General features: G+C 38.4%; 1 protein-coding gene across 4 annotated transcripts in view; it reads right to left on the reverse strand.

Moving 5' to 3' along the window:
- Window positions 1–18,429, reverse strand: part of Atp13a3 (ATPase 13A3) — a 97,801-nt gene that overhangs the window by 1,310 nt on the left and 78,062 nt on the right. For 3 of the 4 annotated variants that reach the window (XM_070029865.1, XM_070029863.1, XM_070029864.1), the window contains 3 exons: window positions 14,437–14,525; window positions 7,408–7,488; window positions 5,925–6,011 (listed from right to left, as the gene is read on the reverse strand). In XM_070029865.1, the coding sequence (XP_069885966.1) occupies window positions 5,925–6,011; window positions 7,408–7,488; window positions 14,437–14,525 (257 nt within the window). The remainder of the gene's footprint in view (window positions 1–5,924; window positions 6,012–7,407; window positions 7,489–14,436; window positions 14,526–18,429) is intronic. The other variant, XM_070029866.1, reaches the window with a different exon arrangement.

An 18,429-nucleotide genomic window follows, 5' to 3' on the forward strand; every position in this document is an offset into this window, starting at 1 on the left:
AGCATGGACATGCCTAGAATCCTAGAGCTAGGGAGGATGAGGCAGAAGGACTGAAATTCAAGACAAACCTGGGATACATAGACCCTGAATCAAAATAAAAGACTAAATAAAACCACAGCTTCACTAAAACAAACAAAAAACAACTTTTGGAGGGCAGGGGTCATACTGAGGTTTAACTCAGGGCCTGATGCTTGCTACACACAGGTGTTTTGCCACTTGTTTAGCCTCTTTTGGCTATCGTTATTTTCAGTAAGGTCTTCTATTTTTGCCCAGAGTTATATTCCAACCTATGTGCCAGCATGCCTGGATTGCTGGATTAGATCTTGCCAATTCCCCTGCCTCTTCCACAGGCTGGCTTTAAAGTAAAATCCTCCAAGTCTCTACACCTCTGAAGTAGCTGGGATTACTGACATGAACCACTATGCCCAATGAAGACATTATTTATTGGTTCCCCTTATTGCTCTACAACTGGAGAGAGACACATAAGACATACAAGCAAAGACTATCTCTTAGAATTTATTATAAAAAGCCCAACAAACTTTGAGATCCTTGTGAACAATCTTGATGTTATTAATGATTGTGAGCTTAGATAAATAACTGCGGGAAAATCAGAAAGAAGAGTTCCTAGTTAATATATAAAAACATAAAGTAAATAAAGGAATAAAAGGTATCCTTATAGTTATAACTTGAAATATAAACTAAATGACTGGGACCTGTAGTAGTTGTATCCCTCAGTAAAAGTGAAATCCCAGGTAGTTATTTGCCAATCAAAATAGGACATGGCCTACACTAAGTTCTAATCACAACTGAAGTAATCCTACAAAATGGAATCACAATCTGAAGATACCTATTTGAATGTGACCAAGAATTATGATCAAGAAAGGCATATCTGCTAATATATATTTAGTCATGTCTTGAAAATAGCCAATGGAAGATAGTGAAATGCTTTAAAAAGAAAACTTTTTCACATATTGAGGTCTTTCTCATCTTACTGAGATATCAGGACAACTTATTCTTCCTCTTCTCTATGATAAAACTGAGTGTAATGATTAATTTTGCACCACTATTATATTACCACCCCTTAAAAGAAATATATAAGAACTTAGCTAAACATTAGACCATAGACATAACTATGTATAGGATTCTTTAGTAGGTCAATAACAGATGGCAACTCCTTTCCAGTACATCACATACACAACACTTCGTATTTAACCTGAGACAATGATTCACTACTTGAATTTACTCTTTTCCCAGTTTTTAAAATACTTCAGTCCAGTTGTGGAAAAATCAACTGCTTCTAAATCAATATGAAAACCATAACTTATTTAATGGGAAGCATTATTGTTAAAGGAACACAAAGGCCAATGTTGACTGCTTGCTTCAAAAAACAAAAAGCTAGGAACAATCAATCTGTCTGTCCAGACAAGTCTGAAGGAAAATGCACACAAGGCTAAGAAAGCAAAAGCCATGTGTAATTAAAATTAAGACCTACATACAGATACATAAATATACATATATACATGTATCTAAATTTAAGACAAGCAAAAAAATTGAAATAAATTGAAAACAATCATAACCGGATAGTTTTTACATTAAACATTTTTGATTAAAACAATAAACATGTTATATTAAAAAAAAATCACAAGGAACAGGAATTCCCCAACTCTACCACAATTACAAACATGTTGTTCCTGTGCATTTATTTCCTCTCAAATACTGTACACAAAAACATACTATCTATGCAAACATAGGTTTATGAGTTTAAAAATATGAATAGAGCACACACATACACAAACACAATATAACTCACTGAGGAGGAAATAAAAGGAGCTACAGGTGTGCTACAATGAGAAGTTGGGGCAGGGAGGGTGATGGCAAGGGGAGAAAGGCAAGCACTGCAGGCAGAACATGAACGGGATAAGTCGTCACAGGGGCCCGAGAATGAACACTTATCTCTATTAAAAATATTCAGGGCCAAAGTCCCTGAAGCTGGAGGACATAGCAGGTCTAGCAGTCAGAGATCTGGGTTTACTTCTGGAAGGAATCATTAACTGGCCCTGCCAGTTTCAGAGAAATCATGAAGGAATTCACAAAGATCTGTAGGTACAATTCTCCTGTTTCTTAGTATTCCAAGTTGTTCATTCTGAGACTAAACTATTGGCTCTTAGCAGTCTTTTAGGAAATGTTTTCCTGGGTAGTACATAAGCATAAAGACATGTTTGAAGGAAAAAGGTATAATAAGTATTATATTTCAGTTTACATAGAAGTCTTCCATACTAATCCTCAACATAAAATAATGCAAATTAGTATCCTATTAAAATAAGCTCAAATAATATTCTAAATGGCATAATAACTACAGTTAACACTTTGATTTTTCACTAAGAATGTTGAGTCAATAAAAATAAAATGGCCTCAGAAGATCTAATTACAGGATAGTATGATACTAGTTCTTTAAGTGGCACAGTAGCTACAAATCCTATAAAGAGAATAGCACAGATCTCAAGGGTAGAGTTTTATAGAAAACCAGAGATAAGAGATCTCCATTGAAGTCTTATTCAAAGGGTCAAGGATGGACCAAGGTGTTTCTGACTTTTTTTTTTTTTTTGAGAAAACAATAGGGCTGCTAAAGAACATGATAGGAAAATTATCTACCAATACAACAGTTACATCCTCAATTATTTGTAGATTGTTTCTTTAATTTGCATTTTTTTCCTCCCACATATACAATTTCTTCCTATTTATCTTATAGGAAAATGACATAGGTAAAATAACAAAGATGACAGAATGATTAGCTGGTTAGCAGAGTGAGTTTCTGGGGTTACAACTGAGGGGTGAGCTATCCAGAACCTCTTTTTAATTTGCTTTTGATTTGATTCAACAAATCTTTACCGAATCCACTGAGCCTCAGAAAGAATACAGTTAGTCAGTGCAAAATGGGACTGAGGTGGGAAGGGTCACATACAATATTAAAGAAACCCTACAATTAAAGCTACCTCTTATCCTGACTTTCCTTTTCACCTTACGGCAAGGTTTTAAATTTCAGCAAAACTGTTATCCTAGGCTAGGCAATACTTTACTGGGAAAGGTTGCTCCATCACCATAAAACAATTGTTTAGCAGCATCCCTGGCCTCTACCAGGGATAATCTCTGTCCCTCAACATGTAATAACCAAAATATTTCTGACATCTGACATTGCCAAATGTTTACGGGGGGGGGGGGGGGGGGAGAGGATGTGGCAGGCAATTATCAATGAATAAAAACATAGCCTAATAGGAGTAGCTAATAAAGGATCACAACTGTAAACAGTGAAAACTTATGTAACATCCAGTAGTGTCAGAAGATGGAAGTATACTATTCTGTGCTAAAATGTTACAAGAACTCTCTGTCATAAGGTAATTCAATGAGAGCAGTCTAAATAGTAAATCTAATTTAAATTTCCTATCATATTTTCTATCAATTTAATAATACCTCATGATCATAGAACTGGAAGGCTAAAACTCTCCTCTGTTCAATGATTTTCAGAAATCAGTCAGAACATGGGACATGCTGGATGGGGGGGTCTCCTGGTTCTGAAAGCCCCTCTGCTTTCATTCTCTCCCTTAAAACATTTTAGTGGTCAAATTTCATGAGATGCAAACTCTTAGAAATGAGGGCAAATGGGTTAGAGATAATGCCTAACAGTAGAGTGCCTATATAGCAAGCTCAGGGTCCTGAGTTCAAATCTCAGTATCTCCAAAGAAAATGAAGGGAGATATACTCATTAATAAATTTTTAAAAAATACAAAGTAAATGATGTGAAAAATCTTATTTTGGTTGAAAAACAGGGAAGGGGGGTTCCTCTCATATGTCATGGGGTTCTTAAAATATTGCTTACTAGTTTTAACTCCTCTTCAGAACCTGTATTTCCTATTTAGATCTAGAGTCAGAGGTCTCTTTAGAGAACCTGGAAACTCAAATTTAACTCTTTCCCCAGGCCTGTGCCTGTTCAATACAAACATACATAAGGACCAGTGATCTGAACCAAAGTTCACCCTCTGTAAAGATGAGCTCACTTGCCAAAAGGAAAAAGCACAGGCACAGTGAAAATTTAGCTACTTACTTCAGCCACACAGTTCTGTCATACCCACTACTGGGCACAAATAGCCAACAAAGCACACACTACTTTAAGAAAAAGAAATTAAAGCCATTTCCAGACTGATCCTATCATTTCAGAACCACCATTATTCACTACACAACATTAGAAAATTAAAACAGCAGTCTACAGGACCTCTTATAGAGCAATCTTGTGTCATTAGGATATTACTCCTGCTAAATTACCAAACTAAAATTCAGTATTGCCATTTAGGTAAAAGTAAATAAAAATGAGTTAAGTAGTTCAACTCAGAAATGACAGGCAGTCCTTTTGAAATCTGTAAGCTTCTCCATAGCACAAAGATGAGTGAAAGACATAGAACAGCATATCGCCAACCTAAAAGCATAAAGTTCTAAATGGGTGAGATTTTATGCAGTCAAGTTCTCATGGCTGCTCACTAAGCTTTAATTCAATGATAGCAGTCTAAACAGTAAATCTAATTTAAATTTCCTATCATATTTTCTACCAAGAGATACAGTTTTTTGGGGAAAAGATGGAAGGGACAATGTTGATCAAGATACATTGTACTCTAACTGACATGTTGTTGAATTGAAAACCCTTTGTACAACTCCTTAAGGATAAAAAAATAAAATCCTCCTGACATGTCATCCTTTTGAGTATAAAATTGTTGTTGTTGTTAATTTTTGGCCAGTCCTGGGGCTTCAATTCAGGGCCTGGGAACACTGTCCCTGAGAGCTGCTTTTGCTCAAGGCTAGCACTCTACCACTTGAGTCACAGCGCCACTTCCAGCTTTTTCTGTATATGTGGTACTGAGGAATCAATCCCAGGGCTTCATGCATGCTAGGCAAGCACTCTACCACTAAGCCACATTCCCAGCCCAATAATGTTATTTTACTGCCTCCAAAAGTTGTATTTGGCTTGCAAATAAAATTATATTGGAAAAAGCCAGACAAAGTTTAAAGCACAGTCACTGACAACAAATCAGAAATAATTTCTTGAAAATTCTTGTTGTGTTGGTTGATGAAAATGAACTAAGCAACTCAAGGGCAGCGATGGGTGGGAGGGAATGAGAGGTAGAGGGAACAGCTTACACTAAGCAAAAGGAAAGAAATGTATATGTTACCTGATATGGAAGAAATAGTTGTATTTTCAAAGCTCATCGAATTCACAAACTTTATAGACCATAATGACTATTTGCCTTGTGAAGGTTAAAATGTGTTTGTGACTTTAACTTAAAAGTATCACTATCCCACCATACTGTGATATTTGTGAAATTTATGTAATTGCTTAATATCAATAAAAAATTATTAAAAAAGAAAAGAAATGAAACTATACAACTCCTGGATGGAGATGAGAAGGAAAACTTTGGAGAGGGAGGAAGGGGTGACATTGTTCAAAAAGAAATTACTTTTTATCTGACTTATGTAACTGTAACTCCTCTGTATATCACCTCTACAATAACAATAAATTTTAAAAAAATTTGTTCTTAGGACTCTGAAGAAGAAACAACTCTAATTCAAAACTTCGACATAGAAAACCAAAAACATACAATGTAATGCAGGCAGAAATGAAACTCACACCTTTGAGGACAAGACCTTCACATACACACAGAATTAGTACCAGAATGGGAGACTTAGGACATTTCTGAAGTCCTGAAAAGCCTAAACAAATGTTTGTCATCAGTTTTCTAGGACTCCTTACAAGAAATGAAATGCCAAGCTCAAGGAAAAAAGGTTGAAGCAACACACACAGAATGCCCTAAAGGACACAGAGAACACAGCTAAAGAGCTAGATATATGCAAAGAATTGATAGTAACTGCTGATTTCCAACCTGTGGTGGCTGTGTGGTGAAGCGATACTCTCCTTGTTTGTCTCGATTGAACACAATTTTCCAAAGGACCGTGTCAAGGAAGAAGCTCTGAGAGACATTCCAGTGAGTTAAGAATTAAAAATGACTTAAGTCATTTGTTTTTAACATGCACATTTAAAAACATTCACACTATGCTGCATCATTAGTAAAAACTACAATACTGCAAGCAAAGGGATAAAGAATAACAACATGACTTTTACAACAAAGATAAACCATAAAATTTATGATATAATGAGACTTCTATATTTCCCACAAAATAGTTTTCATATGAACATTCAGTGTATCCAATATTAAATTAAGCTTATTTGAAACCCTTTTCTTGGCAGTATATTATTTTCACATAATACCTGATATGATGCCTGTATCTGTACCTACACATATGTATGATTTCATCAGCATCCAACACCAATATTTAGATAGTAAGCATAAGACCATATGAGTGGAAAGATGGGAGTTATACTATAGAAAAAGGAATGCTTTTAGAATACAGTGCCTTAAATGTGCTTTCTATTGAACAACTTGAAAAGGTCTCTATAATACTATGTTGCATTACACATTATATCTCAAATTTCAATATCAAGTTATCTTTGAGCCTAGTCTTTTTTGTTGTTGTTATCAGTCATGGGGCTTGAACTCTGGGCCTGGGCACTGTCCCTCAGCTCTTCTGGTCAAGGCTAGCACTCTACCACTTGAGCCACAGCGCCACTTCTGAAGCCTAGTCTTTAAGTCTAGATTTTTTTCTAACAAATTACCTTAATTTTAATTTTAAAAAACCTATACTATGAGGTCCTAAAAATTTAGAACTGTATCTCCCTCTTCTGCTTCTTACATTGCCATGGTCATTTTGGGAGCAGACCAAAGTATATTAATAATAGCAAATGAGAACTTGCTAGCTTCTTTTAGAGAAGCTCACCTGAAGCAATCTTAAAAGAAGAATAAATATACAATATCCAATGGATCAGAGTACTTAAGACTTCAGATATCACTCAAAAGTAAATACCAAGGAAAATGTCCCAGCAATAAATGCTGAAATTAGGTAAGCCCAAGATTGTAATTATTTGATGCTTTCAATAAACTCTTGTTATTAATAATCATTACATTTGTTGGGAGTACCAAACCCCACCCTCAAGCTTTCTTCCTTACCTGAAGAGTCTTACATCACAGAACACATGGTACATGGCCACTTATGAACTCAACGTTCAGGAGCTACCTGGGCTTTCCTTTCAATTAATTGCCCACTTCTGTTAACTGGTTATTCATATTTTCTCCTATCTGCATAAATGCAACTGTCAGTTGATGGAAAAGGTCAGAAAAAGCTTAATGAACTAATTTCAATGAAACCAAGACTGTGGCTTTCTATGTTACCAGTCTCCTCTACTTTCCATTAAATTATCCAAGAATCCCAAAGCAACAAGGTAGCCATTTGACTAGCTGAAGTGCTTACCTCCACCATGATAGATACAAAGGCATTGACAAGAACAATGATGAGCATAGTTATCCGCCACTCATATGGTACACACATTATCTGTAAAACAAAACATTTTAATTGAAGTTGTTATATGTAGCTGATGTTATAGCAATATATTATAAAGTCAAAATTCTTATTATGTGCCATATCTACATACACATTATCCACTTAATGCTAAACAATGCCAAAATATGTATCATTTTAAATGATAAAACTCTCTCTCTTTCTCTCTCTCTGTTTTTGTTGGTCATGGGGCCTGAATTCTGGGCCTAGGCACTGTCCCTCAGCTCTTCAGCTCAAGGCTAGCATCCTACCACTTGAGCCACAGTGCCACTTCCGGCTTTTTCTGCTTATATGGTGCTGAACAATGGCCCAGGGCCTCATTCATGTGAGGTAAGCACTCTACCACTGAGCCAACTTTCCAGCCCCAATAAAATTCTTAAGTAGCTGAACTTAGCATTAAATTCTATACATCCAAACTCAAAAACCAATCTTTTTTAGGTCAAAATTGTTAACTAAGTCCTTCCTTTTAAAATAAAAGTCAGATTCATCTAATACTGATCTAAGACTGGTCAAATTTCACATTATAATGAAGATAAATTCTTTAAAGAACTCTACACATCAATCTAAGAAATAACATAAATTTTCACTAGATTTTAAGTTTGAAAATTTCTCCTTTAACATTTTTACCCCTTTTTCTTTCTTTCTTTTTTAATAATGTCTCATATGTGGCTAAGAATTCCTGGGCTCAAGTGATCCCCTTCTGCTTCAGCCACAGAGAAGCTGGGACTATAGCACATGTCACAACATCTGGCTAAAATGTGATTCTTTTTTAAGGTCTAAAAAAATAAAAGAAAAAATCCCATTGATTTATCCATCCTTTAGCCAGCAAATATTTAGTACTGAGGTACTAAGATACAGTGCTGAATACGAATGACGTGCCAATTTAGAAAAAAATTATTGTGAACCAGATGCAAGGTGCTATTTGGGAGGCTGAGAGCAGGAGGATCAAGGTTCAATGCCAACCAGAGTGAAAAACTTGAAAGGTTCTTTCTCCACAAATTTTCAGGGTATAGTAACTATCATCTTAGCTACATTGAAAAGCTGAGGTTGAGAGGATCCCAGCTGCAGGCCAGTCCAAGCAGAAAAAGTCTGTAAGACACTACTTTAAAGGAAGAAGCTGGGCATGGTTGCATATTCCTGTTTTCCTGGGTACAGAAGCAAGCAAAAATTAGAGAATTATAATCTGGATAAACACCTTAGGTGGGATATGATACTATATCTCAAAAATAACCAGTGGGAAAGTCTTTTACTCCTATTTGCTGGATATGGAGCAGGAAATGTCCCTAGCATTTCTCCCTAGTTTATCCTATTATATTAAAATAAATCCTTGCTAAAACTTCAGAACAAAAATAACCAATGTGTGGATCAGTGACAGAACATCTGTGTATAAGGTCCTGATTTCAAACTCCAGTACCACCAAAAAGGAAAAAAAAATTTAATTTTTAAAATTTCCTTACAGTAAGAAGGGTCTGAGATGAGGATAGTGCCACAATGACGCAGTCATTGGCACTGTGGCTCAAGTGGTAGAGCGCTAGCCTTGAGCTGAAGAGCTGAGAGTCAGTGCCCAGGCCCAGAGTTCAGGCCCCATGACTGGACCCCCCCAAAAAAAGGAGAGATGATAAATCCCAAACTAAAGTATAGCAAGTGGAACTGTAGTGAAGACAGAAAAGCAGGAGGTTGGACCTGGAGGGGTGGGGTGAAGCAGATGATGACATATGTGCCTGTCTCTCTGTTGTTCTTTCTCTGCTCTATTTCTGACTTGGATATAAGTAATAGCCAGGTACTGGTGGCTCACATCTGTAACTGAAACTACTCAGGAGGCTGAGATATGAGGATTGCAGTACAAAGCCAGCTTAGGCAGGAAAAGTCCATGAGATTCTTATCCCCAATTAGTCACAATAAAAGCCAGAAATGGTATTGTGGCTCAAGTGGCAGAGTGTTAACTTGAGCAAAAGGAGCCCAGGGACAGCTTCAGGCTCAGAGTTCAAGTCCTAGGATGGGGGGCAGGGGTAAAGGTGATACCAAAAAAGGACTTAGACTTTAAAATGCTGAATTTGGGGAAATAATGAGAACAATCAAGTAATATTCAATACATCCTTAAGTGAGAGCTAAGCTCAGGATATAAAGATGAGGACTCATTAACTTATTGATGGCAAATATGGGTAAAGCCATGACTACATGTGGGATCATCTGAGTAACAAGTAAGAGGAGGATAAGAATAAAGAGGTAAGGAACATTTAAGAAATAGACAGAGTAGAACCACAATGGAGACAGAATGAACTGGCCAGAGAGAAACAAAAGCATCACAAAGTTAAACCAAGGTTCCTTAAGAACAATGGCATGGTTGCAGTCTAACAATGCTGGAGTCGGGCTGGTAAGGTGGCTCAGTGATAGAGTGCTTGCCTTGCATGCCTGAGGCCATGGGTTCCATTCCTCAGCACCACATAAGCAGGGAAAAAAAAAGCCGGAAGTGGTGCTATGGCTCAAGTGGCAGCGCGCTGGCCTTGAGCTAAAGAGCTGAGGGACAGTGCCCAGGCCCAGAGTTCAGGCCCCACGACTGACCTCCCCCCCAAAAAAAACAATGCTGGAGTCAAGTAAAAAAAAGGACACAGACACAGCCCATTGAACTTAACTAGTAAGACTGTTAACACCCTTAGTAAGAACAATTATCAGTAGAGTAGCAGGAACAGAAGCCAGACTAGCTGGTAAGTGTTTAGGTGGTGAGCTGAATGTGGCTATGAAGCAAGAGATGTGACAGGGCAGAAATGAAATGTATTTTAGCCGGGCTCCTGTGGCTCACACCTGTAATCCTAGCTATTCAGAATTCATGGTTCAAAGCCACTCCAGGCAAGAAAGTCTGTGAGCCTCTTATCACCAATAAACAGCTCAGAAAACTGGAAGTGGCACTGTGGCTCAAGTGGTAAAGTGCTCGCCTTGAGCTGAAGAGCTCAGAGACAGCGCCCAGGCCCAGAGTTCAAGCCCCATCACCAACAAAAAAACAAAAACAAAAAAAAAGGCGTTATTTTTGTCTAAAATGCATACCCAAATTCCTGAAAGGTAGCACATAAGGAACTAAGACACTACTGGTAATAAAATTTTAAAATCTACCATGTTGACACAACACTATAGAAACTACAAAAACTTCCTGACAACCTATACATTAGAAACAATATATTCAATGATATTCAATGACAGGCAGAATTTTTTTTTTCTTTTTGCTTATGTGGTGCTGAGGAATCGAACCCAGGGCCTCATGCATGCAAGGCAAGCGCTCTACCACTGAGCCACCTTCCCAGCCCTCAATGATATTCAATGATAAGATATGAAAAAGCATTACCTTGGCCAGGTGCAGGTGGCTGAGATCTGAAGAGTCTGGCTTAAGCCAGACTCTTTTAAAACTCTGTAATTAACCAGCGAAAAGCAAGAAATCAAGTTGTAACTCAAATGGTAGAGTGTCAGCCTTGAGCTGAAAAGCCAAGGGGCAAAATTCAAGCTCCTGAATTTAACCTCCAGTTACCAGAAAAAATTTAAAAAACTAAAAGTATTAAAAGAGACATCATTGTCTTTAAAAGTCAGGAGCAAGACAAGGCTACTACTAGGGCTGGGAAGGTAGCTCAGTGGTAGAGTGCTTGCCTTGCATGCATGAGGCACTGGGTTCGATTCCTCAGCACCACATAAGCAAAAAGAAAAAAGCCGGAAGTGGCGCTGTGGCTCAAGTGGTAGAGTACTAGGGAGTTGAGGGACAACGCCCAGGCCCAGAGTTCAGGCCTCACGAACGGACCCCCCCAAAAAAAAAACAAAAACAAAAAAAACAAAAAAACAAAACAAAACAAAAAGACAAGGCTACTACTATCATCAGAATCAATATAATAAAACATGAAAAATATAAGGACCAAACAGTTTGAGATAATATGTGACGACTAAATAGAAAGTGCTGGAGAATCTAACAATGTGTCAAATTTTTAATTAAGCTTCTGGATGTAAGATGAATTTCTAAAATAACTGTCCTAAATACACCAGCCTCACCTGAAGGAATTAAAAACCACCATTATAAATAGATATCACTTATAAAGGGGACAAAAACAATAGGCCAGGAGTAAATCTTACAAGATATGTAAAATCATTTAGAGAATATTATCAGACAGGAAGTCATGCTGTGGCTCAAAGTGGTAAGAGTGCTAGCCTTCAGTGCTTAGGCCCTGACCAGGACCAGCACAAAACAAACAAACAAACAAAAACACTAAAAAAACTAAAAAAAAAAAAAAAAAAGAATAATATCAGACCTCAAGAAACAGACATTGCTTATGGAAAGAAAAACTCATTCCTCCCCCCAATTTCCTAATAATCTCAGTGTAATTCTAATTCCAATAATGCTTTTCTTGGTACCTGACAAACTAAAAATAAATTTAAAAGAAAAAGCTCAAGAACGGGTAGACTGAGGTAAATCACACTCATTATTACATAGGCATAGTAATATGGACAATGTGGTACTGAGACAAAGATAAAACTAAAGTACAAAATATAAAACCTAGGACTCCTCTTTGGGGCTTTTCTGTTTGGAGACTCCTTACTTTCTTTTCACAAATCCTAGATTGCTGTATCTTACTCTGCCCTCTCTTAGCAGAAAGCAGCAAGAGAAGTCTGTTGCTCCTATTTCCTAATTGCAGTTAGGGTTTCCATCCCAGAAGAGGGAATGAGGTAAAGAGAGGTAACTGCTAGGTAGATGGAGATTAAAAAGTGGACTGTGCCTAAGAGTTCCTGCTCAAACACTGCTTCCCTATAATGGCCTGGGTGTCCACTCAACCAATGTAGAGAGTCAAGTCAGTGCAAGTACAAGCCATCAAGTAATCACCACAAAGCCAAGAGAAGAGACCTAAGAGGGAGCTCCAGAAGATTCCATTGGACTCTTCTTCAGAACCCTTCTCTTCAGTCTCCCTACTTTGCTTTAATTGCTTTAATTTCACCTTCAAATAAACTTGCTCTGTCTACTTTAAAAAAAAAAAAAGGAAAAAGAAAAAGATGTTAGCTATTGGGTACTGTGGCTCATACTTATATTCCCACTGCCTGGAGAGGTAGGAATCAAAAGGATTACAGTTCAAAGTAAGCCCCAGAAAAAAGATTAGGAAGCCTTCATCTCAGTCTATAAGCTGGATGTGGTGGCTTTATTCCTGTGGTCCCAGCTCATGGGAAGCCATGGATAAAAACTTGACAGGTAGTCTCAAAGATGGTAGTTTAAAAGTATTTTATCAGCACATGGACAGACAGACAGACAGACAGACAGACAGACACACACACACACACACACACACACACACACACACACACACACACACACACACGACTTATACTCAAGAGTCTGGGTGTTGGGCTGGGAAAGATGGTAGTTTAAAAGTATTTTATCAGCACACGGACACACTGACACACACACACACACACACAAGACTTATACTCAAGAGTCTGGATGTTGGGCTGGGAAAAACGGTAGTTTAAAAGTATCTTATCAGCACACGGACACACACACGGACACACACGGACACACACGGACACACACACACACACACACACACACACACACACACACACACACACACACACACACACACACACACACACACACACACACACACACACACACACACACACACACACACACACACACACACACACAGAGCTTATACGCAAGAGTCTGGGTGTTGGGCTGGGAAGGTGACTCAGTGGTAGAATGCTTGCCTTGCATGCATGAGGCCCTGGGTTCAATTCCTCAGCACCACATAAGCAGAAAAAAGCCGGAAGTGGTACTCTGGCTCAAGCGGTAGCCTTGAACTGAAGAGCTGAGGGACAGTACCCAGGCCCAGAGTTCAGGTCCTACGACTGACCATAAAAAAATAAAATAAAAATAAATAGTATGGGTGCTGTCTTGGGGCTTGTTCAAAGCTAGCACTCTACCACTTAAGCCACAAGCTCCTCTTCTGGCTTTTTGGTAGTTAATTGGAGATAAGAGTCTCACAAACTTTCCCACCCAGGCTAGATTCTAAGATTTCAGCCTCCTATTGAATAGCTAGGATTACACAGGTACCTGTGTAATCTATTTCTATTTTGGATGAGGGCTCAGATTATTATGAATAAAGTCATATGTAGACAAATCAAGAAGCAACATTAAGCTGGACATGGCAATACACACCTATAAACCTAACACTACTAGGGAGGCAGAGGTAGGAAGATCACAAAGTTGAGGCCAACCTGGGCTACATGTTAAGAAAGCAACACATAGGGCAATGATATATAAAGATCAATGTTTTTCTTTTCTTCTTCCATCTTAAGACTAGGGCACATTAGTAGACAAAGGGAAACAGAAGGAAGCAGAGACCAAATAAGTATAGCCAATAAAAGCTTCTATTTTAATTATATTCTTTATTTACTGGAGTATAGGTTAATATAACTGTATTTTAAGAAAGGTAGAGATCGCTGGGTGCCAGTGGTTCATGCCTGTAATCCTAGCTACTCAGGAGGCTGAGATCTGTGGATCATGGCTCAAAGCCAGCCTGGGCAGAAAAGTCCATGAGTCTCTAATATCCAATTAACCACCAGAAAACCAGAAGTGGTGCTGTGTCTCAAGTGTTAGAGTGCTCACCTTGAGCTGAAGAGCTCAGGGACAGCACCCAGGTGCCAAGTTCAAGCCCTACAACCAACGAGAGAGGAAAAAGAGAGAGAGAGGGAGAGATGCTGGAAAAAAGACATGGAGGCAGCTTAGTCTTTTCTTCAGTAATATAAGAACATGAGTGAGACAGATCTTGGAAACCTTTGTATGAAACATGCTGAATCTCATTTGGCTGTTTAAATTCCATGTAATACAGAAGTATCATTTCCTATTACTGTCTTAACTACCATTACTCCAGAGACTATCAACCACCATAAGTAGTATATGATATGCCTGAGCCTTACCTGAAGAACCTGGTCAACAGAGGCAACTGGATGCAACATGATGAGTAATATGAAGACATACAAAATAATCACAGATACAACAAAAAAATCTGGAAAACAAAGTGAAAATCAAATTAGGAAATTTCTTCAAGGGGACTCACTGGGTACTGTGGCTCAGGCCTATAATCCTAGATACTCAGGAAGCTAACATGATTATATAGAGGTTCAAGGCCAGACAGACTAAACCATGAAATTCTGTGCTCAATTAGCCAGCAAAAAGCCCAACTGGAAGCATGACTCAAGTGATACAGCTCATGTCATGAACAAAAAGCCAAGTAAGAGGCACTTATTTTAAGCCTCAGTACTAGCACAAAATAAATAAAAAGTGATCCAGTAACAAGGGTATACTGTCATTCCTAAATTTGGTTTGAATATTTTTTATTTAAGTTGATGAAATATAGTATATACTATTATTTCCTACAAGGAAGATATCTAAAGCCCATTAGCTTTAACCTTAATAGTATTTCAGAAAGTAATCAGTACTTTCAAATAAAATATATATCATTGTAGACATTTATTTTTATGCCCTCCAAATAGGTAGCTACAATATTGTTAATATCAATATATAACTTTACAAATATGAGAATAGACTACATACGGCAAAATGAGATTATCATGTAAAACATACAAAATATGTCAGCTATTACTGATTGTAAAAATACTGAACATTTATTTTCAGGACTAGGTATTTGCTGTTTGTAAATGTGGACTAACCTTACAGCTAACTATGGAAGCTGGCAACAGTGAAATCATCTAACAGTAGCTCTCTACCACTTTCCTAACTCAAAAACAAAAACTCCTTCTTGGGGCTGGAAAGGTGGCCCAGTGTTAGAGTGCTTGTTTTGCATGCATGAGGTTCTGGCTTTGATTCCTCAGCACCACATAAACAGAAAAGGCCAGAAGTGGTGCTGTGACCTTGAGCTTAAGAGCTGAGGAACAGCATCCAGGCCTAGAGTTCAATCCCCACGACAAAAAAAAAAAAAAAAAATCCCCCCAAAACAACAAACAAACAAACCTCCCTGCTCATAGCCATTTTGTTAAGCATATGCATACTTTTATATGTATCCATAAATAAGCACTTCTTATATAAGCCAAAAGAGAGACTCAGAAATCTTCTAATTATACTGATAAGCCAAAGTATATTTACTCTCTTTTCTCTGATTTGGATATTTGTAAGTTATTTGTTAATTAAAATCAGTTTCAAACTCAAAACTTTAGTGACTATAACTAACCAGAATCTCATCATAAAAACTCCAATAGGGAAAAAAAAGTTACTATCCTTTTTGACTGTAAGTGTAAAAATGTTATTTTTAAATGAAAGTCACTTGTAAATATAAACCTTGCTAACATTTCAAAACCACAGGCCAACATTTATTTCTCTTTAAAACTGTGTACACACAAACATGTAAACATACTACATAGTTTTAGCAGCTTGTGCTGAAAGTTATACTAACATACATCCCAAAAGTGGGAAAACTGTTCTCTGAGACTTGGTCGATACGATTAAAAACCAAATGGCACCGGGCGCTGGTGGCTCACACCTGTAATCCTAGCTACTCGGGAGGCTGAGGTCTGAGGATCGCGGTTCAAAGCCAGCCTGGGCAGGAAAGTCTGTGAGACTCTTATCTCCAATAAACCACTCCAAAACCGGAAGTGGCACTGTGGCTCAAGTGGTAGAGCACTAGCCTTGAGCTCAAGAGCTCAAGAGCCTTGAGCTGAAGAACAGGGACAGTGCCCAAGCCCAGAGTTCAAGCCCCATGGACCGACCAAAAAAAAAAAAAAAAACCAACAACAACAACAAAAACAAATGGCCTCAGGTACTGGTGGCTTACACCTGTAATCTTAGTTACTCAGGAGACTGAGGACTGTGATTTGAAGCCAGCCTGGGCAGGAAATACAAGGAAACAGAAAGGGAAAGGAAAATCAAAGGGGAGGGGAAGGAAAAGGAGAAGGGAAAAGAAAACAGGAAAGGAAATGGGGGAGGAAGGTAGGGAGAGGAAAGGGAAGGGAAAGAGGAAGAGGAAGAAGAGGGAGAAATGATAGAATAGAGTTGTGGGGGCTGGGAAGGTGGCTCAGTGGTAGAGTGTTTGCCTTGCATGCATGAGGCCCTGGGTTCGATTCCTCAGCACCACATAAGCAGAAAAAGCTGGAAGTGGTGCTGTGGCTCAAGTGGTAGAGCACTAGCCTTGAGCTGAAGAGCTGAGAGACAGAGCCCAGGCCCAGAGTTCAGGCACCATGACTGGCAAAAAAAAAAAAAAAAAAAGGAATAGAGCTGTGGTTCAAGTGATAGAACACTAGCCTTGAGCAAAAAAGGTCAGAGACAGTACCCAGGCCCTGAGCTCAAGCCTCATTACTGGCACAAAAAATAAAAATAAATTTCAAAATAGGGGTCCTCTTTTGAGTAAAAAGATTTTTCTAGAATTTTTTTTTATAAACAAGAGCTGTAACATTCTATTGCATAAAAGTAACGATTAATGTAATATGTTATTTAGTCACTTAAAAGTTATTATTGCTGGGTGCCAGTGACTGATTCATACCTGTAATCCTAACTACTCAGGAGGCTGAAATCTGAGGATTGCAGTTTGAAGCCAGCCTGGGCAGCAAAGTCTATAAGACTTATCTCCAATCTCCAATAAACTACTCAGAAAAAGCCAGAAGTAAGACAGAATGCTAGCTTTGAGCAAAAGAAAATCAGGGACAGTACCCAGGACCTTAGTTCAAGCCCCAAGACTGGCCAAAAAAAAAAGTTACTATTGTCAACTAAAGACAAAGTGTTTAGAAAGTGCTGGTAGATCCATATAATTGTAACTCCTCTGTACAGTATTTTTACAATAAGAAAGAAAGAAAGAAAGAAAGAAAGGAAGGAAGGAAGGAAGGAAGGAAGGAAGGAAGGAAGGAAGGAAGGAAGGGGAAAAAAAGAAAGTGCTGGTAGAGCAATGTACTAGTGGCCTATATCTATTATTCTAGCTACTTGGGACACCGAGATCTGAAATATCAAGGTATAAACTCAAGACCCCTTTGCAACACACACCAGGGCTTTGATGGCAAATACTATGTAGGAGACTAAGATTGGGAGGATCATAATTGCAGGCCAGTCTGGGCAGAAAAGAAAGTCCATGAGACTCTGTATCAACTTAAAAGGCAGGGCATGGTTAGGTGCTAGCTGCTCACACTTGCAATCCTAGTTACTTAGAAGGCTGAGGTCTAAGCATTGCATTTCAAGCCAGCCCAGGCAGCAACGTCCATGACACTCATCTCCATTAATCACCAAAAAAAACAATAGTGGAGCTATAACTCAAGTAGTAGAGTGTTAGCTTTGAGCCCGAAAGCTCAAGGATAGGACCCAGGCCCTAAGTTCAAGCCCCAGGACTAGCACCAAAAGAAGAAGAAGAAAAAAGAACAGTGGTCCAGGAGTATGCCTGGGCAGGAAGTACATCCTATTATTAAAAAAAAAAAAAAAAACAAGGGGGAGTGCACTAGAAAAACAGAGGTGAGGCTGACTGGGAATACTTACATGTGTGAAAAATGTCAAGGGGAAATGAACATCACCCCATCCCCTCAAATTAATATATGCTAGTAAGAATTTTAAAAATTCAGGATTGAAAGTATGGCTCAGGGATAAAACACATGCCTAGCAAGCACAAGGCTGCAAGTTCAAACTTCTTCCCCTTTAGGGGAAAAATGCTGGTGTAGTACACAAATGGAAAATGATAAAAAGACTAAAAGAAGTGCTAACATGGTGGTACAGGTCAGTAATCCTAGCACTTGGGAGGCAGAGGTAAGAGGATATTGAGGCCATCCTGGGCTTTGTAGTAAGACCCTGTCTCAAAATTTATAAAAGTTAATCAGGTTCACAAGAGCCTCCTATGGCTCATATGGATCATAAAGCAGGGTGGAAAATTTCAAACCTCCATTATTTTAGGTGCTTCTTCAGTGCCAAGTGATAGAAATGAC

Source organism: Dipodomys merriami, unplaced genomic scaffold (genome assembly GCF_024711535.1).
Source record: "Dipodomys merriami isolate MVZ:Mamm:240054 unplaced genomic scaffold, mDipMer1.0.p SCAF_2, whole genome shotgun sequence".
NCBI lineage: Eukaryota > Metazoa > Chordata > Mammalia > Rodentia > Heteromyidae > Dipodomys > Dipodomys merriami.